This window comes from Pelodiscus sinensis, chromosome 10, assembly GCF_049634645.1.
Source record: "Pelodiscus sinensis isolate JC-2024 chromosome 10, ASM4963464v1, whole genome shotgun sequence".
Lineage (NCBI taxonomy): Eukaryota > Metazoa > Chordata > Testudines > Trionychidae > Pelodiscus > Pelodiscus sinensis.
Window position 1 is genome coordinate 47,222,991 of NC_134720.1, and position 25,123 is coordinate 47,248,113.

At 47.8% G+C, this 25,123-nt stretch overlaps 1 protein-coding gene across 6 annotated transcripts in view; it reads right to left on the reverse strand.

Moving 5' to 3' along the window:
- Positions 1 to 25,123, reverse strand: part of MCF2L2 (MCF.2 cell line derived transforming sequence-like 2) — a 316,634-nt gene that overhangs the window by 175,775 nt on the left and 115,736 nt on the right. For all 6 annotated transcript variants that reach the window (XM_075938056.1, XM_075938058.1, XM_075938055.1 and 3 more), the window contains exons 7-13: positions 21,659 to 21,808; positions 17,246 to 17,370; positions 13,785 to 13,899; positions 10,553 to 10,672; positions 8,615 to 8,806; positions 2,638 to 2,829; positions 1,810 to 1,987 (exon numbers count right to left, since the gene is read on the reverse strand). In XM_075938056.1, the coding sequence (XP_075794171.1) occupies positions 1,810 to 1,987; positions 2,638 to 2,829; positions 8,615 to 8,806; positions 10,553 to 10,672; positions 13,785 to 13,899; positions 17,246 to 17,370; positions 21,659 to 21,808 (1,072 nt within the window). The remainder of the gene's footprint in view (positions 1 to 1,809; positions 1,988 to 2,637; positions 2,830 to 8,614; positions 8,807 to 10,552; positions 10,673 to 13,784; positions 13,900 to 17,245; positions 17,371 to 21,658; positions 21,809 to 25,123) is intronic.

Sequence of the window (25,123 nt, forward strand, 5' to 3'; positions counted from 1 at the left end):
GACCAGGGAAGCAAAACTTGTTGGGGGGGCTGGGTTGTCTCACGCGCCTCCCCCCCTCCTGGAATTTCTTCACCCCCCCCTCCCCCCCGGGAGGCATACCCCTCAGTTTGGGAACCCATGCAGTGTGTACACTGCCACAATTAGGCTGATATAAGATGCCTTATACTGAGCAAACTATAGTGTACACCAAGCTTTAATTTAGACTTAGATTTCATTTTAAAAATACAGTTAGGTTCTTCTTTGCAGGGCCCAAACTGTGGTTCTGTTAAAAAGTGTGGGGGAGGGGGTCCCACATACAACCTAACCTGTTTTTATGTGACTGAAACTATGTTTGCACTGCAAAAAGACCCCACCCAAACAAGATACCAGAGCTTTTTTTTAACTCAAGATGGCTAACTCCAGTCAGCTCTCTCACTGTCAATCTTAGTGGAGACAAAGCAGAGGCAGTTTTTACCTCAATGTAGCTATTTAAGGTCAACCCCAAATGAGGGTTATACAGAAGAGTAAGCAGTAGAAAGAAAATACTCCACATGAGCACGGCTGTTACTGGAACCTTAACTTTTATATGGTCTGACTCTAGAATTGTGAGATTTTAAAGCCAAGAATTTTTAAGCAGTTTTACAAGCAGATGTGCATGTGAATAATTTGCACACTCACAATGAAGGAGAATGCGGAATTGGCCTTCATATGCAAATCTGACATTCTCTCTCATGGCTTGAACAAAGACCTGAACTGAATGGGCCATTATAAAACCTGCCTTCTTTATATTCAACACCCATCTGACATCAAAACCTAAGTATGGGACACTTCTAGGTCACTCAATTAGCCTCATTAGCACAGGCACTACAATTGACAGGTACTTCCCCCTTCCTTCTTTTTCTGTTATAAATTGGGAGGATCCCCCCGTTTTTCAACTCTGCTTGGAGGAAGTGGGTTTTGTCCACGAAAGCTCATGATACCATCTACACATATTGTTAGCCTTTACGGTGTTACTAGACTATTAGGGTTTTTTTTTAAGTTTTTCCTGTTACCAACTAACTTGGCTACCCCTCTGAAGCTATATATATATATATATATATATATATATATATATATATATATATATATATATATATATATTTGTTAGTCTCTGAAGTGCTACAGGACTACTTGTTTTTAATGATCAAGTAGACATCTGTAATCATGTGGAAGGAAGAATGAAGAGGAGTCCCTCTGAAGGACTGGTGGGGAATTAACTAAAAGGAAGAAACTGCAGGAATGAAGAACATGACAGAGTGAGAATAGCAGAAGACTGACTCACTGCTTTGGGAGCTAAAGTGATGAAATAACTGATTCAGTATCTGATAATGACTAACCAACCAACAGGTGGACTTGCTCATCAGCTGAGGATGGTTAAAAGGAAGACAGGGAGAGATAAGAGGAGAGGGGTAGGCTGAAAGGAAAAGACCAGAGACGCTGAGGTTCTCAGGGAGATGAGAGTTCTCCCTCCTTCTCCCCTGGATCTAGGAGATGTTGTGCGGAACAAGCACGTGTTTAGCATGTTGTAAATAACACATATGGTGATAAACTTGACAATGGCGCATGTGAGGACTCTGTATAATATGGAGTCCAGGGTGAGGGAACCTTCCCCTGTGGCAGGGAGTCTGAAGTTTCCTGGGAGATTCACAGCCTGATTCGCTCTGACCTGTCTCTGCACGGACATGAATATGCCACATCTGACTCAGGAGCTTTCATTTTGGTTATAGGACTGAACAGAACTGTGAGAATGGAACAGGAGCATGTGTGAAAAATCTGCTCTCTGAGGCCTACCTAATGTTGCGGGTCTGGTGCTTTTAGGTGATGCTCGTTTGGGGGAGGATTCAGGATGCGGGGCAACAGGTTGGACCGGCCGAGTCTGCTTGGCTGCCAGCTTCTTCAAACTCGCTTGCCTCTTGTCAAACATTTCTTGCACATCTTCTAGTTTCTGTAGAACTTTTAGGGCATTGGCCTGCAGAAAGAAATGAGGAACAGGTGTGAGTCACAAATGGACAGAGTTTGAGGATGGAATCTTTGCACCCAAAGCTCAGGCCTCATCTACACTAACCCCGGCTGTCGATCTAATTTACGCAACTTCAGCTACGTAAATAGCGTAGCTGAAGTCAACGTGCTTGCCGGGCATCTTGTGTGCAATAAGGTGAGCAGGGGCTGCTCTCCTGTCAACGCTGGCTACTCTCTTCAGCCTGGTGCAGTACAAGTGTCGACAGGAGAGCACTCAAAGATTGATTTATCATGTCTAAGCAGACACGATAAATCAGCGGCGGTGGATGTATCGCTGCAGCATGGATCACCAGTGTAGTGGAGACAAACCCTCAAACTAACATCATTGGTCAGGCTTTGTACTCCCACTCAGTACCTCCTCTACCCGATCCCTGACACAGGCTTTTGGGAACTCCTTGTGTGAGTAAAAACTACTCACATGCATATAGGTCACTGTCCCAATTAATTTCCACATGTGTGACTGCTTTGCTATCCTAGATCTCCTTTCACATTTCTATCTGAACAGAAGCCACGAGAGACTATGTGAAGGGTGTTTTTTGAAATTCACTGCTGGTTTGGAGGAAGTTTAAATTGGCAGAGTAAACATTCAGCAAGCTTTACCTTTATTTCAGGGGTGAGAATCATGTCGAACTGGTTGTAGAATTCCTTTGGGTTTGACAACTGGTGTTCCTTAGAAGTTCCCAGGAATTTCTCTATGTCACTCAGCGCAGTTTCAGCTCCGTCTTGTGACTGGCACTTGTCTACAGCTTGAGAAGCTAAGAGGTAGATTCCAGCTTCACACCACTGGCTTGCCTTTAAAAAAAACAAACAGAGCCATTAGGACTTTGTAACAATGGTACAGTATGAGGCTTCAGTCCCTTATAGATTTGCTGCTGCTTCTTGCCCACTCTTTGAACAGAAATAACACTCTTCAATACAGGTTGCACCTCTCTAAACTGGGACTCTCTGGTCCAGCAACTTCCAGATCATGGATGTTCCAGGACCAGATAGTCCCAGTGGCAGGATGGTGGCTGGGAATCCGGAGGGGCTGGCAGGACAGCGGGACCGGGAAGCCTGGTGGAGCTGGTAGGGCAAGATGGGGGGGTCAGCCAGTAGGCTGGCACTCAGGCCAGGCCTGGGCAGAATGATGCTGGTGGAAGACGAAGGGGGCAGGGACAGAAATGACCTCCCCTGATCCAGCAAAATCCCTCATCCAGGTCTGGTCAGGTCCCAAGAGTGCCTGGCCACAGGGAAGTCCAACAAGTACAATCAACATGCCCATATTGATACAGAGTCAAGGCTGTAAGCCGTTCTCAAGATGCAGTGTGCAATAGCAACAAGGAACTATAATAAATTCGATTGGGCAAAATATGACCCAGAGTAACCCCACTGACTCAGCACTGTGCTTCAATGGAATTGCATGTCATCACAGAATCCGACTCACTGTATTGAATTTAAACAAAAGCAAGGAAGTCCAGGGTCTGTCATTAATCCACTCTGCTCTGCCTCCTCTTTGGAGGGGTTCTCAGGACAGTTCCTTCAGCAGCCCACCTTCACAACAGGCAGGGCAGAGGATAAATGGACACTCAACTCTGATTCCATCCTTACCTGTTTTAAACGATTGATCTACAGATTATTTTATTTTTTAAAATAATTCACTTGCCTTCCACTTTGTAAACAGAACAACATTAAAAAATTAGATTTTGGGGGGAGTAGCTAGCTGAAAAAGCGTCTGGGAAACTGTAAATATGCTAGTCCTGCAAAAACACTTAAGTTAATGTGCAAAAGGAAAAAAAAACTGCACTGGGTCTGAACTTTAAAAACAACAAGCAGTCCTGTGGCACATTACAGACTAACAAAGAATCATGAGCTTTCGTGGGTAAAACCCACTTCCTCAGATGAGTTGGAGTGGAAATACAGAATCCAAGATACAGTAAACTTCCGATAATCTGACACCTTTAGGAGCCAGGGGGTGCCGGATTATCAGACATGCCGGACTATCAGAAGGGGGGGCTATGAGGGGTCTGGGGTGGGGTGGGGGGATGCTACCCCAGACCCCTTCATAGCCCCTCCCTTCTGATAGTCCGGCTCTGCCCCAGGAGTCCCCGATTCAGCCGCTGCTGGTCAGTTTCAGCAGCGGCTGAATCGGGGATGCCTGCAGCAGAGCAGCTGGAGTGCTGCCAGGTTGATCCGGTAGCGCCGACCCTTGGTGCCACGAGACCAACCCGGCAGCACCCTAGCTGCTCTTGGGGATGCCTGGGGCAGAGCAGCTGGGGTGCTGACGGGTTGGTCCCTCAGCACCGCTCCTCGGCGCTACTGGACCAACCCAGCAGCACCCCAGCTTCTCTGCCCCAGGTGTCCCCAAGTCAGCCGCTGCAGAAACTGATCAGCGGCTGACTCCAGAAAGCCAGAGGCAGAGCTGCTCTGCCCCGGGATTCCTGGAGTCAGCCCTGGTCAGTTTCAGCAGCAGCTGAATCAGGACACCTGGGGCAGAGCAGCTGAAAGGCTGCTGGGTTGGTCCCACAGCGCAGAGGAACGCTGGACCAACCCAGCAGCACCCCAGCTGCTCTGTCCCAGGTGTACCCAAGTCAGCTGCTGCTGAAACTGACCAGCGGCTGATTCCAGGAAGCTGGGGCAGAGCAGCTCTGTCTTGGGCTTCCTGGAGTCAGCCGCTGGTCAATTTCAGCAGCGGCTGAATCCGGGACAGCTGGGGTGCTGCCGGGTTGGTCCCACAGCCCCGAGGGGCAGTGCTACTGGACCTACCTGGCAGCACTCCAGCTGTTCTGCCCCCAGCTTCCCGGATTCAGCGCTGGTCAGTTTTAGCAGCGGCTGAATTGGGGAAGCTGGGGGCAGAGCAGCTCCAATGGTCCGGCTGCCCGGAGCACTTCCGGGTTCCTGATGGTGCTGGACCATCAGGAGTGCCGGACCGTCAGATGCTGGACCATCGGAGTTTTACTGTATATATAACAGCAAAAACAGTTCCCTGGCAATTGTAGGCCCCTTGCTAGTGAAGCTAATAAAGTAGGCTGGATGTGTGCCAAGTTTCAAGCCAAACTGATTTTAAAAGCAAGGGGGGAGGGGTGGAGTATCAAAAGTTTGCATCATAAAGTCACGGCTTCAACAGTTAAACCTTCATAGGCTGGTAAATTGAACCGTTTCTTGTGACGTCAGATTGCGTCCTGTAACTCTCTGAGCAGTTCTATTGTGCGTGTTGCTTGCTATGCCTAGAAAAACAGCTTGAAGCAGCCAGACTTACTCTCCCGTATGATGAGTCACTGGGAGCTAAGAAAGCTGGGCATTTGTCAAGATCCAGCCTGCAGCTTGTACACAAAGCCGTGAAGAGGACAGCTTTTTTTTTTCTTGATAGCAGTGACTGATGCGAATACGGTAACAAGCTGATACAGTAGGTGGCCTCTGCTGCCTGAGGGGTTTCCATTCACCTTGAACAAATCATCCATGAAGCCATAGACTGGATTTGCCACGCACAGTGCTTATCCAGGGGTTATTCCCATGCTGCAGGACACAGGCCTACGTGCAATGCTGCCTCAGCAGCTTCTTGTTCTGGCACTTCTCTGGGGTTCGGCATGCCCACATGTAACTGGCTAAGGGATGGTAGAAGCTGAGCAGGAGGAGACGTTCCCAGCACGAATATTTGTCGCTTTTCCTCCGGAATCTCTTTCCAGATGAAGCCTCGAGCTGCTGGTGGCAAACTCTTTGTCTGCATTCCCAAGAGCAACTCGCCGCACTAATCCTCCATAAATCACCTGCCCACGTAACTTCCACATGCAGACCTCAAAGCCCGTTACAAAGGGGAGACCCAGGGCTCAGAGGGGTTAAGCGATGGGCCCAAAGCCACGCGGGGAAGAGCTGGAAAGGGAATCCAGATGTCCTGTCACCCAGCATTGGGTCAATCCCTCTGACCACAGCTGTCCTCATCAATCAGAAACGGGCATAGCCTTGAGTCTACGAATGCTCTGAACCCGAGGCCAGATCCTCAAACAATCTCTAAATTCACTGCCCATGGGCAGTGGGGATCATAGGCAGGGGGCGGCACAGCCTTCCCAAACCGCCTCACCTAGCCCCGCCTGTGCGCCTACGGAGTCCCCCAGACCCAGTCCCTCAGCCTGCTGTTGTGATGCCAGAGGCTGAGGCAGGCAAGTTGGAGACTCTGGCTGTCTAGTGCTGGGGTTGGTGGCTCGGCTATGGGGTGGGGAGGCCTTGCTGGTCAAGGGTGTGGGCGGCTTGGCCCCAGTGCTGTGCCAGCTCTCCAGACCTTCAGAGCGAGGGCAGGCTGCAGCCGTGTCACCCACCAGCTTTCCAGGGCTGGGGGAGGCCATGGCTGTGCTGCATTGGCTCTCCAGTGCTCTGAGGTCAGGGCAGGCTGGGGGTGCTACCCTGGGGCAGATAGGGCCAGGGGCCAGCAGCCACATTGGAGCGAGTGTGGAGGCTGGGCAGGGGTCACAGTGTATGTGTGTGGAGGGAGCTGGGCCCTGGTGGCCGGGGCTGGGGAAGTTTGCCTCCCCAAGCCATGGGGTCACCCCCATCCAGGTCACAGCCCCATTCCGTGCAGTGCTGATCAGGTCCTGTGACATGCTGAGCACCTTCACCTCCCATCAGAAGCAATTGGGGCTGAGGAGCCTCATCATTCCTCAGCCCTGGGCCCTTAATACCCACTTTCAACCACACCCTCTGTGTTATAGATATAAATATCAGCAGGCCACAACTGAAAGCCGGGCGCCGCCATTTTTAAATGTCCGCTAGCGCGGACTCCGTGCCGCGCGGCTACACGCGGCACAGACTGGGTAGCTCGGACTAGGCTTCCTAGTCCGAACTACTGTTACTCCTCTTTTCCTCGTGAAACTACCTAGTCCGTGCCGCGTGTAGCCGTGCGGCACGGAGTCCGCACTAGCGGACATTTAAAAATGGCGGCGCCTGGCTTTATGCAAATGAAGCCCGGAAAATTCAAATCCCGGGCTTCATTTGCAACTCCGGTTGCCTACATTACCACCCTAGTTCGAACTAGGGTGGTAGTGTAGACATACCCTGGGAGTGGGAGAAGGGAGGGGACAGGGTGATGCTGGGAGAGGAAAGGGGAGGGACAATGGGGGCAAGAGGGAAGAAGGGGGAAGGGGAGGAGTGGGTACCCAGAGAAGAGGGGTTGAAAAGAGGATGGCAGGGGGTAGAGCAAGTCATGTGTGAGGGCACAAGGAGACCTGGGGTAGAGGGTGGTGAGGGAGTGGGCATCAGGGAGAAAAAGGGCAAGGAGGTCCGGGGCAGTGAGGAAAGGGGAAAGCACTGGGAAGGTGCAGGGGTAAAGGAAGGAGCAGGGATTGTGGGAGTGAAGCAGAAGGGCAGATGCATGGAAGGGAGGGATGGGTACCAAAGGACAGAGGAGAGAGGCAGCGCAGGTAGGGAGAGGGAGGTGTTAGGAGAGGGGATGGGGAGGGGTAACTACAGATAATCAGCATGGGGCTAGAGGAGGAGTGGACATGGGGGAAGATAAAGGCGGATGCAAGGGTCAAGGAGTATGGGAAGGGGACAGGTCCCCAAAGGGCTGAGGGGAGTGAGAAGGGCTAGGACAGCAGAGGAGGGTGAGGGGTAAGAGGGCATCAGGGGAACAGATGGGGCAAGGGGAGGGTGGGAGACATGGCAGCAGAGGGAAAAGGGAGAAGTTTATAAGATATTTATTAATAACTTGGGTGTGACAGTGGCACACATCCGAACAAGCCACATGAACTCAATACTGGTGCACAAGACAAAACTCACTCTGCTCATGGGAGGAAAGTATTGGAGGGAACCCTTCCACTGGCCTCTCCCCGCAAGTTAAGGCAATGCAAGTTGGGTAAATACAATTGCAGGATAGTTGCATGGGGGGGTTCTGTGGGGGGCCAAACCCATCCCTGTTGGTAGGAGGACTGTGGGAGGAGTTCTTAGAGGGAGGTCACACAATACCCTTTACCTCTGGTCATGTGTCCACCTTGAGCCTGGGAGTACAGGCAGTCCCCGGGTTACATGGATCCGACTTACATCGGATCCCTACTTACAAACGGGGTGAGGCAACCCCGCACTAGCTGCTTCCCCCCAGCAGACCAGGGAGACGCGAAGCTAGCCCCCCCCCCAGCAGACCAGGGAGACGCAGAGCGGCTTTTCTCAGCAGACACCTCAGCTTGAGAATAAAGGCCTGAGGGAAGTGAGGTGTGGGAGAATAAAACTGAGCTCTGGAGAAATGTTTGGCTAGAGTTTCCCCTACAATATGTACCAGTTCCGACTTACATACAAATTCAACTTAAGAACAAACCTACAGTCCCTATCTTGTATGTAACCCGGGGACTTCCTGTACTACCTCCAGAGGTGGGACTTCTTGTGGCAGGGGACGTGGCTAATAGGGGCCAGAGGGTGTGGCTAATGTATCCCTAATTTTCATTCCCTCTCCCCTTTCTGAGGCTGGCACCACAGCTCTTTTGCCCCAGCTGTGTATAGTTGCTGATTGGGGCAAAGTAAGGAAGATGCTTTTCTCTAACCCCAGATATGTGATCTTTTCACCCATTGTTTTTTCACTGTGCTTTACCAGTGCTTTCCAACAGGAAGACTTGCTCACCTTGTCTAACTGCTTATGCAGCTCGAGGGACTTTCTCAAAATATCGTATTTCTTCTTGGTCTCATTGGCAAAGTCATCGCAGATACGCCTGAGTTCAACACACTTGGGCCGGATGGAGTCCACTGCATAATGGTTGTTTTGGATGAGTTGGTCTCCATGCAGAGCTAGTGACTGGGCCTTTTCCAAAGGTTCCTGTGCAATTAACATGAAGAAACGAGAAGCCGTCACACCCAAGAAGATAAGCCAGGTCTAGGTGACTCTATAGTTTCTGCTAAAGACTAGAATGGCAGCAGGGGTCATTCTTTCCACTGAGACCTGGTATTGTTTTATACTTGCCTTGAAGTCTGACTTCACGAACATTGAGATAGGTTTATTTTAATTGCCTTACAGGTGTGTAGCTGATTCTGTAGGCTAACTCCCGGAGTAAGGCTAAGAGACTCTCAGTTGGGGTCATTTATAAAATACCCGCCGACTTTCTAATGTGTCAGGGGTGCTCCCGCATAGCGCTGCCCCAGGCCCTGTCCCCCAGTGCATCCCTTCCCCAAGGTCCCACTCTACTCTGTCTTTTCCCATCTCACCCCTACCTCTTCCCACCACTACTCCACCCCCTCCCTGAGCATGCCTCACCATCTTCCACCCCCCACCTCCTGCATGCCACAGAACAGCTGATTGCAGTGGGTGGGAAGTGCTTGGGGGGAGGGAGATGCTGATCGGTGGTGCTGCCAGTGAGCAGAAGATGCTGGGGGAGGGGAAAGCATTGCTAGGGAGGCTGCCAGATGATGCCAGACACCCACCTTTTTCTTTTCCATGGGTACTCCAGCCTTGGAATGCCCATGAAATCAGCACCTGTGATTATGCCTTCTTCTCCCTCTTCACTGTGTACATTACGCCAATTTAGACTCACTGGGCTATGCTCAGAAGTGATGTTTAAGAGATCAAAGTTATACATCAGTAAGGCCATATCTTCACTCCAGGGAAGATTGATGCTGCTGCGATTGATCTTCTGGAGTTTGATTTAGTGGGTCTAGTAAAGACCCACTAAATCAAACTCAGAGTGTGGCAGCAGCTGGTACTTTTGCTCCTGTGAGGAGTAAGGGAAGCCAATGGGAGCATTTGCTCCCATATAATTCCACTGTGGGGATGGTGGGCAAACTCGAATCAAAGTACGCTGAATCCAGCTACATAAGTATTGTAGCTGGAGTTGCAGATACTAATTTGACTTTCTCCTTTAGTGTAGACCTTACCTAAGTATATATGGTGTCTAAGTGATGATCATAAATTACATACTGAGGAAGAAGATTCAAGCTATGCCAGTTTGGATTAATTTAGATTTAAATGGTAGAACGGAGAAGAAAATCTAAGTCTACTGAGTCTCAGCTATATGCTTTTTCAGACACAAGATCATCTTGGGCTTTTGCAGCTGTTCATGTGAATTTGATGTGATTTAACTAATTTATTTGTTTGCTGTTTCCTAATGACAACAGACCAACTGATCATCACAGCTGACTGACAGAGATGTAGGGCTGAAGAAGAAAGGTTGTTGAATCCCTTGCTGGAAATAGCTGCTCAGACAACACTGACTTGTGGTAAAACTACATGTAAAGATGTCAAACCGGAGAATCTTTCAAAAGTTGCTCACTCTGTGCTTTCAAGTTCCAAGAGATGAACCCGAACCAGAGCCCAGATCCAACCCCACCCCAATTCCAAAAGCCCTTTTTGCAAGTGGCCTCCGTCTTTATTATGGACCACATCAAACTGCCAGATCTTAACACCCCAGGAGGTTGGACTAGTAGACATCTGAATCCAGATTTTGAAAGGCTGGGCTCATGTAACTGCATCAGCACAAGACAATTAAGTGTGGTGTATGGACACATTCTACAAGGGACTAACACTTGCAATCTACAAGAACTGAAATACGAAGTCCAATAAAGTACAAACCTGTCCTTTCTCGTCCAGTTGTTTCTGTTCCTTTAGGAGATGCTCCACGCGAGCCACGCTGTCGCCAATGTCATTGAAACCAGCTTGCGCTTCCATCAAATTATCCAGTTCCAGTTTTACCTACAAGAAACACACACACCTCAGGCTGTAGCAAATCCACAGCCTCTTAGGGCAGTGTTTCTTAAACTTTTTAAGACTGAGGAACACCAAACAATAATTTTTTTTTAATGAGGAACACCAGGGATTTTTTGTTGAGAAGAAAGAAAAAAGGGGGGAAAAAAAGGTTGGAAAGAAAGTTATTGAGAAAAAAAAAAAAGTCACCTGCCCCTTTAAGAGTAGCCATTTTGAACTCTCTTGTTCTCCACAGTACACCGGTGTGCCATGGAACACAGTTTAAGAAACACTGTCCTAGGGCATTATGGCTGTCACTATGTTGTTCACCAGAGCACTAAGGACTCCCTAGTGATAGCAGTGGCAGAATTCACACCTCCTGCTTCACAAGCACCCACCCCTGTACGCAATTCTTATTCCATCCAAGAAGTAGAGGATGGTGGAGGACACACTAGCCAGTTGGTTGTGCTACATTTCCATATTACTCACTCATTTACCAAGAGGCACAAGGGGCCTCTAGGACAGAGCAGCCTCCACATGAGGCTCGTTTACATGGCTTCTACTGAATGAGCCAGATGGAAATGTTCCTTTGGATCAGGCAATGCAGCATCATTTTGAGTGTCTGTGCTAACCCCTTGGAAACTAGATCTGTTCATTCCCTCCCCGCAATTTTTACCAAAATTGAAGTTTTCTTGCCCACTCCATTGGGACGCACACTCAGTCCGATCTCTGGCTGAGGGACTCTGGTGACTGAGGACATCCGCCTCTAGCCTATGGCCAACATTTGGCAGAGATGGATCCAGCCTTAGAATGCTGGGGTGTTTCATGGGATGATTGGGGTCTTTAATCAACCTACTCCTGGAATGTTCAGTGTGTATTAGAAGCAGGGGCGCTTGGCAGGCTTTTGCTGAATGGGGGATCTGAAACCCCTCTTTCAGTGCACTAGATTAACGAGTGGCTTGTATGCCAGGAGTGGGCAAAAGGGCACCCACAGGCCAGATTCAGCCAGCCAAATGGGTTGATCCAGCCCGCGGAGGCCCTGCCACTCCCCCACCCCCAGGCCAATAAGGGCCTAAGGGTGGTGGAAGCACACAAAGTTTTCTCTGCCCTGCCAGGAGCATGTAGCACTTGGAAGTGCCGCATGCTCCTGGCAGGGCAGGAGGAGATTTCACATGCTCCCCCGTCCCCAAACCTTGATTGCCCTGGGGGCAGGAGGAGAGCACAAAGTTTCCTCCACCCAACCCCCGCCCTGGCCTGGGGGTGGGGGAGTGTGTGAAACTTCTTCCCGCCCTGCCAGTGGCATGGGTACTTAGTGGGAAGGGGGGGGGGGGGGGGTAAGGGCTTCTCCACCCCCAGACCAATCATGGTCTGTGGGTGGGGAAGCCCAGAAGCATCCTGGCCCCGCCTCTTCTATTTTAGGCCCTGCCTCTTCTGGGCCAAAAATTAATGCCCATCCCTGTTGTATGCAGTGGTAGAAGTCATATGCAATGAACAGGCAAACATAGTCTTCTCCCATCTGTATGTGCTAGAGGTGCTTGCACCCTTCCTTAGACTGATTCCTCCTCCCCTACCAGCCCCTGTGTGACAAAGTGGGGATTGTATTCGCTCTGTTCACTCTGTTACGTTGCATGTGATTTCTACTGTTCTGTAGTCACTCTGGGTGTGTGCCTCAGTTCATTTGCCAGATGCTTTACTGGGCTGGGTCCACTCACATTTAAGGGTGTGCAACTATAAGTGACTCATGGTAACATGCCTGGGAGGTGCACTGCCCTCCTAATCCCCTCCCCCCAATTTTAATTGCTAAATGGGGTGCCCCGCATTCCCCCTCCCTGCCCCTCCTTCCCACTGCAGGCATCAGTCACCACTGTGTGGAACATAAGGATTCTGCATTAAACCATCTCTAGTTGTGCAAATAAAACCTGACTCAAAGCCTATTGAAGTCCATAGAAATAATTCTATGGACTTCAACGGGCTTTGTATCATCTCCTTATCAAAAGTAAATTCCTTCTAGGTGCTAACACTTTGCATGAGGCTACCCAATGATTCTACTAAGTAGTAATGTTGGGAAGGCCAGGTCTTTCACAGGATTCAGAAAAGAGCTGGATAAATTCATGGATGATAGGTCCATCGATTACTATTAGCCAGGATGATGTCCCTAGCCTCAGAAACTGGGAATGGGCAACAGGAGGCTCACTTGGCCCAGGTCAAGTTATTCAAAATAACCCTCCTTATTCTGAAATAAGTAGAGCGTCTAAACTACCGGGCTAGTGATTTCGAAATCTGACCTCCTGTTTTCCTTGGGGAATAAGCTTATTTCAAAATCGTTATTTGGGGAGTTGTTATTTCAAATTTAATTATTTTGAAATAATTTCCTACCGTAGCCATGCCCTTAGTGATTACCTGTTCTGTTCATCCCCTCTAGGGCACCTGGCTCTGGCCACTGCCAGAAGACAGGACATTGGGCTAGATGGTCTGACCCAGCCTGGCAGTTCTTATGTTCTTAAGTGGGCTCTTCCTGTCCCTGTATCTCTCTATTCTTTCTTTCTTATGGTGGCTTCGTGAGATACCAGGGCTATGTCTAGACTGCAAGCCTCTTTCGAAAGAGGCTCTTTCGAAAGATACTTTCGAAAGAGCCTCTTTCGAAAGAGAGCGTCTAGACTGCACGCGGAACTTTCGAAAGAGCAAGCCGCTTTTTCGAAAGAAAGCACCCAGTGAGTCTGGATGCTCTCTTTCGAAGAAGCCCTATTTACATTCAAGAACGCCTTCTTTCGAAAGAAGCACTTTCGAAAGAAGGCGTTCTTCCTCGTGAAATGAGGTTTACCGCCGTCTAAAGAAAAGCCGCGTTCTTTCGATTTAATTTCAAAAGAACGCAGCTGCAGTCTAGACGCAGGTGAAGTTTTTTCGGAAAAAGGCTACTTTTCCTGAAAAAACCCCTGAGTCTGGACACAGCCCAGGTAACATGTGATCTCTGGGTGGGAGTTTCATTTTAGAATATGTGATTCTTGTTTCATTGTACAGATGTCTTTTTTTTTTGATGAACAATGATTAGAAGAGCGATCTGGAGACGTTTGAGACTATTTACCAGAAAGGAAAGTCTATATTAAAGAAATAAGTAAAATACCTCTCTGAAATCGTGTTCAAAGTGTCGCAGCTGCAGGCACTGTTCTAGTTTTAGGTGATGTTTGGACCAGAATTGATCAAAGGCTTTTTCTGTTTCATCCAGCTGAGCCAATAACCTGTTAAGAAATTAATTGGAGAGTGAAAATCACTTGACATTTATGACTCCGCTGTAGGTTACTTAGCTAGCTATGCAGAGAACGTGTCATTCAGCCAGGTGATTTAGGGATTACAGAAGGGTCCTCGAAGCAGAGCAGAAGTGTTGGTGACTCTTCACCACGTGTATGAGGCATAGCTGGATGCCACAATGACTCTGCTAATGCAGAGGTGGACGGGAGTTTTGCAGTGGGCCAGAGGAGGGGGGCTCACCAATGAGTTAGTGATTACACGGAACTAGCTGCAATCCCTCTTGCTGCAAAACTGTTCAACGCACAGCAGGTTGGCTTAGGGGGATGAATTCTCTCCTTGCCCGTTTCCACTTAGTTCTTCAACAAAGTGAATTTATTCCACCGTTGTGCAACGTGTGTACATTTCACTCATGCATCTATGGCTTATCATTCCAGACTGGCCCATCAAGTCCAGTATCCCACCAGTGGCAGGGAACTATTCCAAGGCAGGACCTGGAGGTTAACCTGCCTGGTCAGTTGTGCAATGCCGTAGTGAGGAGTGGTGTGGAAAACGTCCTTCCCCCGATGCAGTTAACTGATGCTCTAAGCCTGCAACTTGCCCCCTATTTTAGCACAACACTATCTCATTGTAAATGTGCTCTGCTTGTATATTATTGTTCTTTTGACTTTTACAGCAAGTGCCTGTCATTTCCAAAGGTTGGTTGTTGACTGCACTAACAACTTGAGCAGTGAGCAGAAGTCAGTTGAAAACAGGGGAGCCGACAGCCTGCACGGGCATCTGGGCAAGGTGGGGGACGTGACTCTGTGACCACAGAAGGGGCGGGGCCTTAGGTGGAAGGAGTGGAGCCTTTGGTGAAAGGGGAGGGGCTAAAGGCAAATTAAAAGGGCCCCGGCCTCCGGCCACCATCACCGTAGCAGTAGCCAAGAGCCCCAGCCCTCCGCCATCAGCAGGCCTGGTTGAAAACCTCCTCACCATCTTTAGCTCATAGCCCAGCATAAGCCAGTTGTTTAAAAGTCACACTGAAGGAGGCTTGAGACAACAATCAGCAACAGTGAGGCAGGACAGCTACAAACCAAGGTACAGCCATTCGCACCTGATTATCCCGCGCAAGTGCCAGTTCCACCAGAAGCTTTGTGGGATAAACTGAAACGCAAGGACACACGTTCTATACCTCGTTCTATCCCCTCTCCAAAGCAGGATGCGTTTCCCGCAGGCGTCGTTTGACTCTGTGCTCTGGCTCATGGTCTCAGAACACAGTCCCTCTGCTGCACCAAAACCGGAGCATCGCTGGCATTTCACACTACTTGCTAGTTTCCAGGGCCGGGCCAGCCCAGCCTTGACAATGTTGGTCCATCCTAACTATTCCCTTTGGGAGGGAACTGGGACATCTCCATCTTGACTGCAGCTGCAGATGAGGCACATTGCAGAATCTTCCTTACCCCATGTGATGCTGTACAGAAGGGAAGGTGACCATCTACACTAATAAGGTCACCACTTTCAAAACTGTAATAAATCTTGTGCAAAGTATGCCTTGTAAGGTATTGCTGGAAAAGTTGTAAACTGCTGAGTATTATTATCCTATTTAGATGTGTGTCATCACTGTCTGTGACGTTACAAAACTTTGCTACATATTTGTAACTCAAACTTGTTGCGAGTCTGGTAAACACCCACAGGTTAGCCCTTCAGGAATAGCAAAAAGAGCTGAGAATGTGAGCCTCTGTATGGCTACGTCTACACTTAGAAAAAATGAGGAAGAACGGCTCTTGCGCAAGAGGGGGGTTTTACGCAAAAAAGAGCCTTTTGTGCAAAAACAGCCTCTAATTAATTATGCAAATGAAGCATGACAATATGTTAATCCGCACTTCATTTGCATAGGCTTTTATTCAAGAGAGATGCAGTGTAGTCGTAGCCTATGTCATTTTGGAGCTAGCCTAAGCAGTACACGTTTAAATTAGATTTACACATTTAAATTTACCTGGAATGTAACTCACCAGCTTTAAACCTCTGAATAACTCTTATTTCTTTTTTTTTTTTTTGCTAATAAAGTTTACTTAGTTACTGAAGTAACTAGCTGCTTGTGTTGCCTTTGGTCAGATCCTGACCTGGGGTGAGTGACCAATCCTTTGGGATTGGAAGAACCTAATGCCTGGTGATTTTTGTTGCAATAATCTTTCATCACAGAAGTCCAGTTTGCCTGGGTGATAACAAAGGCTGGAGTACCCCAGGGGATTGCAGGTGCCTTCCTGGTGAGCTAGTACAGTGGACCAGCAACATATTTGTTGCTGGCTTGGTTAAATCTAATAACAGAATATGCCACCAGTTTGGGAGCACCTGCCCAGCTGTGGCAATCTGACCTGCGATGTCTCTCTCAGCTGTAACCCTTTCCAGATACAGATGACCAGAGTTCCCTCTAAGATGTGCAGCAGCACAGGCCTACAGCTGCTTAATCATCCCCGCCCAACCAGTCAGCTCCATGCACTGAGCCCTGACTAGGCGGGGCTGATTAAGCAGCTTAGAGGGAACACTGCAGGTGGCACCTATGTTTAAGGTGAGCTCCTCTATCTGCTGATTGCTTCCACTGGCACACACATGCACATTGGGTGCGTCTAGACTGGCAAAAACTTGCCACCTGTCTACACTGGCCGCGAGAATTTGCGCAAGAACACTGACTTTGTAATGTACAAAATCAGTGCTTCTTGCGCAAATACTTCGATGCTTCCGCTCAGGCATAAGCCCTCTTGCGCAAGAATACTTGTGCAAGAGGGCCAGTGTAGACAGGAACATTAATTTCTTGCACAAGAAAGCCCGATGGCTAAAATGCCCGATGGCTAAAAGCTAATCTTTTGCGCAAAGGCACATGCCAGTATAGACGCTCTCTTGCACAAATATGTTTAATGGAAAAACTTTTCCGTTAAACGTATTTGCGCAAAATCATGCCAGTCTAGACGCAGCCATTATGTTTTAACATGCATGTAGGTGCCTGCAGTGTATTTTAGGCATCACCCACCTGGATTAGGAGAGTTGGAAAAGGCATGAGGAGGAGAGTAAAATTGCACATTAACTCTTGGACCTTGTAGTCAATAACCTCACCAAATAGGACCAAGGAGGCTCAAGGTGTCTTTTGGAACTGGCCTTGTTAATTTCAGCAATTAATGGCTCCTACCTAGACCTTCCTCACACAGAACATGCAGTAGCATATTCCACTACACTAATGGTGAATGAATGGTTACAGGAACACTACCTAAAAGGAATGATTCAAATTAGGATTGAAATCACAATTGCATTTTTTCAGCAGGTCAGTTAGCCCCCTGGAGGATGCAATCCCACAGCACCCACCTTTCTACCGTAGCAACATTTTCCAGCTCATCTGGACTGAGTTTGCTGGTGGAGCTCCGCGTGACCGGCTCTCTTATACATGTCAGGAGGGTGGCCCCTTGCTTCACAGCCAGCTTCAGCTCATCCTGCAGAGAGACGAGCAAACACAGACACCAGTTCAAATAAGGTTTTCCCAAATCCCAGTTAAGTTGTTTTTATCTCTCGTAATGGAGACACACTGCCATTGCCAACGGAGGGTATTTTTGTAGGGGTTGGTCTTTGTAACAATATAGGGGTGGCTTGTCAAGGAAGCTGCATTCAGAGGCTTGCATAGAAATGAAAAGATGCAAATCAGGGACAATAATGATTTGGCTGTCTCTTGAGGGACAGAATAACTGGTGTTTTCTGGGTCTGTGACTAGCCAAAATTCTCCTTCAGTCATAGAGTTTAAGGCCAGAAGGGACCAGTACATTATCTCATCTGTCCTCCTGTATATCACAGGCATCCAACATCACCTAGCAGCAACCCCACGTTAAGCCCACCCACCAGAATTAGACTGACGCTCACAGGAGACTAAGTTATTGTGTGCCACAGGCAGAGAATAGGCAGGACTGAGGAGCATCCACAGTGCTCCAGACCCCCCACAATGGCATGGAAATAAGTAAATGAGAAATATCTAGATAATCCTGGCAAGTGATCCACACTGCAGAGCAAAGCAGAGCCTCCCTCCACCCCAAGATCACTGCCAATCTGACCTGGGAAAAAATTCCTTCTTAACCTCACATATGGCAACCATAGGGTTAGTTATGACTGCTAACCTTTCGCATCTTTACAAACTGTTGTTATCCCAAGTAAACAACAGGTCTCACCTTCCTCTGCACCAACTATTTTGCCTATTTATAAGCAATGAAATAGCTATAAAACCCCAAGATTGGACTCCCAATCATTTGGGAAATGAAAGGCTAGTTTCAAGTTACCAAAAAAGGTAAATCCCCAGGGTCCACTAACAGCACAATCTCTCTTAAAAAGACCCCATGCAAGTGTAACTACTGGCAGACAGAACCAAACCTGGGACCCCTACAGCTTAGTGCATGAGCCTCCACAGCTTAAGCCAGTGATTCCCAACCTTTTTCTCATGGAGGAACCCCTAAAATAATTTTTCATATCCCGAGGGAATCCCTACCTATGAAAACGTTTGCTTGGCCAGAAGAAGTTGACAGTGGAGAGCGCAATTCAATTACTGCTAAATTATTGTCAAGAAAATGTATTTGTCAAGAGCTGTTTTATATGTCAGCTTACAGTGTAAGAAAAAAAATATTTATTTATTCCACGATTACTCGCGGAATCCCTGACGATGGTCTGGGGAACCCCAGGGTTCTGCGGAACCCTGGCTGGGAAACACCGGCTTAAGCTATGAAGCCAGGTGGCTCTCAGCTTAGGCTGTAGTGCTCACTTATTCTTATCTCTTGCTTTAAGTGATCTAAGTGCCACTGCAAGGGACTGTGAACCACACCCAGTAGTTTGCACAGAAGGCATAACAAATCACAGAGGCAAACCAGTTTACCATTAGAACAGTGTTTCTCCACCAGTGGTATGAGTACCCTGAGGTTACATCAACACAACTGAAATTTGGAGAAAACTGAATTTTTGTTAAATTTTACCGCACTTTATTATTTTTGTACTTTTTACACCCAAAAATTTCATCGCCCGCCCGGCTACGATTAAGTTGTTTAAATAAATATGTTGCAGTAGTAGAAAAAAAAATGTTGTGCTCTGAAAACTGTAGGTCCTGGCAGTACTTATAATTTTGTTAAGGGGCACTTTATAAAAAAAGGCTGAGAAACACTGTTCTAGAACGTCTGCTGTTTTGCTTAACATTTTCTCTTCCTTGCTTCAAGAATAAAAGAGGTGTGGTTCATTATTACCATGATCACACTTGGCTTTGATGAGGATTTCCTGGAGAGTCTGTGAAAAAACCTGTCACTAAAAGAGTGAGAGTTATGCCTCTAAGCTGGCTGTCAACAAGAAAATAATCAGGAAAAGCTGCCATTCCAGTTCTAAACGAAATGCTTTTAGAAATTTTGAAAATACAATTGCTTGGCGCCCAACAACTGAAGACAAGCCTTTTCAGACACGTAGGTTAGACTGTTTACAGGACTGGAAAATGCCCCCATTCAGCCATCCTAAGAACAAAGCTCTGCTGAACTTTTGTTCAGCCACAGTAGCAGCTTCCAATGCTATCCACAGAAGAAGTTCAACAGGTGCCAGGGTCTCAATCCCGAGCCTGGGGTAAGGGCAGGCAAGAGAGGCAGGATGGTGTAATGATTAGGGTGTGAGGTGCTGAGGACTGTGTCTTTTGGGTTGAATTTCCCAGGCAGAATATTGTTGTTATGCACAGCCAGCTAGAACCAGAATAAAGCAGATCTCTTACAAGTGCCTTACGCAGCAAGTGATCATTGAACACCACAGGGAAGCCTGGTACTTAAAGACCACGGTTCATTTCTCTGCTTTGCCACAGACTTCCTATGTGATCCTGGCCAAGTCACTTGATGTCCCTGTGCCTCAGTTCCCCATCTGTACAATGGGGATAATAGCATTGCCCTAACGTCACAGGGGATCTGTGAGGATAAACACATTAAAGATTGTGAGGCACTTAGGTACTGTGGTAATGGGGGGCAGATAAATACACAGGGTAGAGGAACTAGGAGAGCAGTTGTTTAAAATGTGTATGGAGCAAAGATTAGAAGGAGGTTGATTCAGTATTACTGTTAGCCCTGTACAATTTGCAGCTGAGTTTGAACCCAGCTCCTTTTAAGTGGGCTAGCAGGGAAAAGAACTAGAGCATAAAATTGCTCTGAAATGCATTTTAAAGTCCTGTGAGGATTTCTGTGAGCTAGTCTTTGCTACTTTCCCACAGTTGTCTCTCATTGGGCTTCATTCTCCCTGTCCTGCTGAGCTGGGCTGCCCCCAGAAAGTCACCTTTATTTTAAACAATTCAAGGTGATGGATTGCTAACGGAACAGAGCAGGCGTGAGAGGGTGAGATAGGTATTTGCGAACACTACAGAGCCTGCAGAAGGAGTTCAAGAAGAGGGAATAGCAAGATGGCAGAAAGCTGTTTCATTGCTTTTTGTGAATGGATACAAATTCAATTTGGCTTTAGTGCTTCCCTCTTTCAGACAAAATTCTAATGTACAGGCAGTCCCCGGGTTACATGGATCCGACTTACATCGGATCCCTACTTACAAACGGGGTGAGGCAACCCCGCACTAGCTGCTTCCCCCCAGCAGACCAGGGAGACATGAAGCTAGCGTCCCCCCCCAGCAGACCAGGGAGATTCTCACCTCAGCTTGAGAATAAAGGACTGAGGGAAGTGAGGTGTGGGAGAATAAAACTGAGCTCTGGAGAAATGTTTGGCTAGAGTTTCCCCTACAATATGTACCAGTTCCGACTTACATACAAATTCAACTTAAGAACAAACCTACAGTCCCTATCTTGTACGTAACCCAGGGACTGCCTGTACTTTCCTCCCCCAGCGATGCACATGAATTAGTTTAGCTGACGCAATCTGCCTCTGCTTTCTGCAGCAAAGCTCCTGAGACATGGATTTACTTTGTTTGGCATGCGCCTATCTTCAGTTATCCCCAAACTAAGGGCCTGATCCAAATCCCACTGAAATCAGTGGCAGTCTTTCCATTGACTTCACAAAGCTGTGAATCAGGCCCTATACTTTCGTTAGGGTAGCCACCTTTCTAATGGCTGGTAACTGGATAGACCCTGGCCCTACTCTGTCTCTTCCCCCAGAATCCCATCCCTTCTCCTCTTCCCCCTTCTTTACACCTTCACTCCATGTGTGATCATGAGCCACGGGAACAGCCTGCATGCAGGGTTGCAACCTTTTCCACAGATTAAAAAACCCCAGACATCGGGGCTTGTCAAAGGCACCAGACACACAAGCAAAACCCAGACAGTCCGGGTGAAAGCCGGATGGGTGCCAACCTTAGCTTTCATCAGTCTATGATATGCTGATGTCATGCCTGGTTTCAGAGTGCTGAACGCCGAAGTCTGCCAAGCGAAGGCAAAGCTGTGTGACAGAAGGTGCTAACTTCAAGTAACTCAAAGAGCTCGTTAGCATCCTTCTAGCACAGCTACCTGCTAGAGCCGTCTCCACAGCACACTGACTATCTGCTCCTGCTTGGACAGAAGTCAGTGGCAAAGCTCCCATGGATTTGGGACGTTTGTTCTAATGCATCTGTTGGCCCGGCCTCTAGTTTGTCTGTAGTTTCCTAAAGTGCTTTAGGCAATTACTAGTGATGTGGCCACTGGAAAAAAAGAATGGCACTTTATTTTTCGCTCCTCTCTGCAGAGAGCAAGGCTGCTGTTGGGGAAACCCTCCGTGGCCCTCGGGACAAGGCCGTCATGCCGCGTTACGCACCTTCAGCTTGTCGTGGTGCTCTGTGTGGGAGGAGAGCAGGTCCTCTGTGCACTGCACATCGTTGGGAAGCTCGGTCTCAGCCAGGTCTGTCCCAAAGCTCTGTAGCATCTGGGCTGTCGTTTTCACAGTCATTGCGAAGTTCTCAATGGCCTGGAACAGCAGCAGCATTATACAAAGTCATAAACTGGTTAGTTCACAGGTCAAGAGGTTGGACCTCCCTGGTCCGGCAACATCGGGCCCTGACCAGTTCCAAAGCAGGGAACTTGCTGGACGAGGGGAGGTCCCTGCCGACCGTTCTGCTACCACTGGCTGCGGGCCTCTACGCTGGTGGCAACAGAGGGATCAGCACTGACCGTGCAGGGGCAGGTGCAGGAGGCTCAGGAGAAGAGGCAGGGGGACTGCAGAGTCCCGTGGCTGGCGGCCAGGAGCGCAGCCCTGTGTGAGCGCACCAAGCCTCTGCACACCTCGCCCCCGACCATGAGGCTCTGTAGCCACCTTGCCTTTCCCCCCGAGTGTCCCCTCTGACTCTGCTCCTCCCACTCCCTCCCTACGCTTGAACACCACAAAGGAGCTATTTGAGGAGCTCTAGAAGCTCTGGGAGGGTGGAGGAGGAGTTGCTGTGTGCAGGCTGGCTTTTCCCAGCGGGTGCTCCAGCCCGGGAAAACCCACGGAGAAGCTGGACCATGGATGTTGTCAGACAAGGGAAGTCCAGACTATAGAGGCCCAGCCTGTAATATTTCTTAGTGTATGTGCTTTGAAGTGATGAATGTAACATCCTGGTAAGGGATGTCATGTCTCCCTCAAGTGGACGGGCCATTATGGGATAACAGGTTACTACTGCTGCTAGCAAACGGAGTGAGTCCTTTAGCTCAAGCAGCAGAGTTCGGTGCTGCCATGCTGAAGGTCCCAGGCACAAGTCCTGCTGGCAATACAGGCAGCACATCATGACATGAGGTAGATCAACAAGTACAATGCTCCATTTCCCTGCTGGGGAAATTCCCAGAGTTAATATGACTTGTTAAAAAACCACAAGGCAACAAAGTGAGAGCCAAGATTAGAACTAGACTATTCCCCAATACTGAAAGCAGTTATGTAAGGTCTAGTTTAGTCTGAGCAGACATTGAAGTACTCAGCAATGCCTTTCGTGGTTAATGTCTCTGCAATCGGATCCTCACTGACGGGCGAGTAGCTGTGTACATTTCATGTAAACAAGATGCACAAATCCAGAATGCCCATCTGCACCTGAAACAATATCCCCACAGTCATCGCCTTCCATTCCTGTGCCCACATTGTTATTGAAAACTTAACACAACATTGAGTATTGTTGTCTCTCCATCCCTTGAATGCTCCTACGCTGTTTCTCACAACCAAGTCGAGACTGCAATTCATCCAATGCACAATCAACCTATGGAACTCCTTGCCAGAGGATGTTGTGAAGACAAGGACTTTAACAGGGTTCATAAAAGAACTAGATAAATTCATGGTGGATAAGCCAATCAATACTTAGTAGCATTTTCCCTAGCCTCTGTTTCTCAGAGGCAGGGTATGGGTGGCTGGAGAGGGATCATTTGATGATTAACCTATTCTGTTCACTCCCTCTGGGGCACCTGGAGACAGGATACTGGGCTAGACGGACCTTTGGTCTGACCCAATAAGGCCGTTCTTATATTCTTATATTTTCTTTTATTTTTTTAAAGATAAAAGTTAGTGTTATGAAGGCTATAGAAAAAAGCCTGTGAACACTTCAAACCACTCACTCCCATAGCTTTTCAATGTGAAATACTTTGATCCAACTCATCCCCAGTGACAAAAAAGCTTTTTTATCTAGCCTCAAGTAGTTGCGTGGGATTTTTTCCCTTCAAGTTATAAGAGCACTGTCTTATTTTCTTTAGTCACAAGCAGAGACTGCATTTCTTATCGCTGATAGTGATTCCTACTTTGCCTCTCTTGAATGTTGACACTCTGACCCAGCTGATTACAGCTGTGCTCAGGCCTGTTGTGCAATCCACAGCCGGGAGTTGCTAGCTTGATTGCTGTAAGAGTGTCTCTGCTCTCCCGAAGACTGCAATTCTAGACTGACAACTGCGCTAGTTGCATGCTATGGGCTGAGGGTGAAACAACTCTTGCGGGACAGTGATAAATAAGGGCAGAGAAAACCTCTAATTACCACCTCTCCAAACACAGACACAGTATGCATACCACATACTTGTTCATCTGTCCCTAATACACAATATACAGGATTAAAAAAAGAACTAGAGGGTTCAAAAAAGAGCTAGATCAATTCATGGAGGATAGCTCCAGCAATAGCTGTTAGCCAGGAGAGCAGGAATGGTGCCCCTAGCTTCTGTTGATCAGAAGCTGGAGATGGATGATAAGGGCAGGATCATTTGATGATTCCCTGTTCTGTTCATACCATCTTGGGCACCTGGCACTGTCAGAAGATGGGACATGGGGCTAGATGGACTTTTGGTCTGACCCAGTCTGGCCGCTCTAATGTTCTTACAATATAAACATTCCTTTAGCTAAAAAAAAAAAAATCTATTTAAAAAACGACATGATATTGCAAGATTGTGACCATTTGCAAAGCCCACAAATAACCCCATAAGTTTTCCCTTTTCCCAAAGGGGCAACAACTTCTTGTCTTCAATACAGTTGAGATGCGGCAGCCTGATCCTTTTCTCACTGCAGTGCAGGGAGAACCCTGGCCTGACTGAAACCAGTGACCAAACTCCCACTGATTTCAACAGGACCAGGATCTCATTCTTACACCGGTGGAAGACAGGAGTGGCTCCAATGAAGTCAGTGAAGATAAAAAGATCGGGTGCCAGTGCAGCTTGTCTACACAAGGAGGTGATTCCAGAATAATGCAGGATATGAATTTAAAGCACAGAATAGCTTTTCTGGTCAATTTCTCCAAAACAAAAAATCCACAAGGGTGTCTACACAGCATCCTTAGCTCAAAACAAGCTACCAATTTGTGCTATGCTATGCAAATTGTGCTGTGCTATGCAAATTGCGTAGCTTATTTAGATTGTATTTCGAAACAGGTTATTTAATAGCACCAAATTTCTAAATAATCCTCTATTCTGAAATTCCGCTATTCCAAACGAGGGTTACCAGGACATCAGAATAAGCCGCCCGTTATTTCAAAATCTATTTAGAAATAATGGGCTGTTTCAACAGATGTAGAATAGCTATTTTGGGTACTTCTGGTACCCTGAAATAGCTCCGCAGTATAGACATACCCTAAGAGAATGGAAAATCAGATCATGGCTCTGAATAGCCAGAAAACAAGATCATCATGACTTCAGGGAGAAGGAACCCAGCTTTATAAGGGCAGTAAAATGCACACTTTGATATTATTAAAGAGTCATGGCAGTGCTTCGAGATTGTTAACACCAGACAAGATAAGCAGCTGTTTCTGTTTCTGTAAAGGAGGAGCAAAAGTAATTGCTTCTGCCTGTG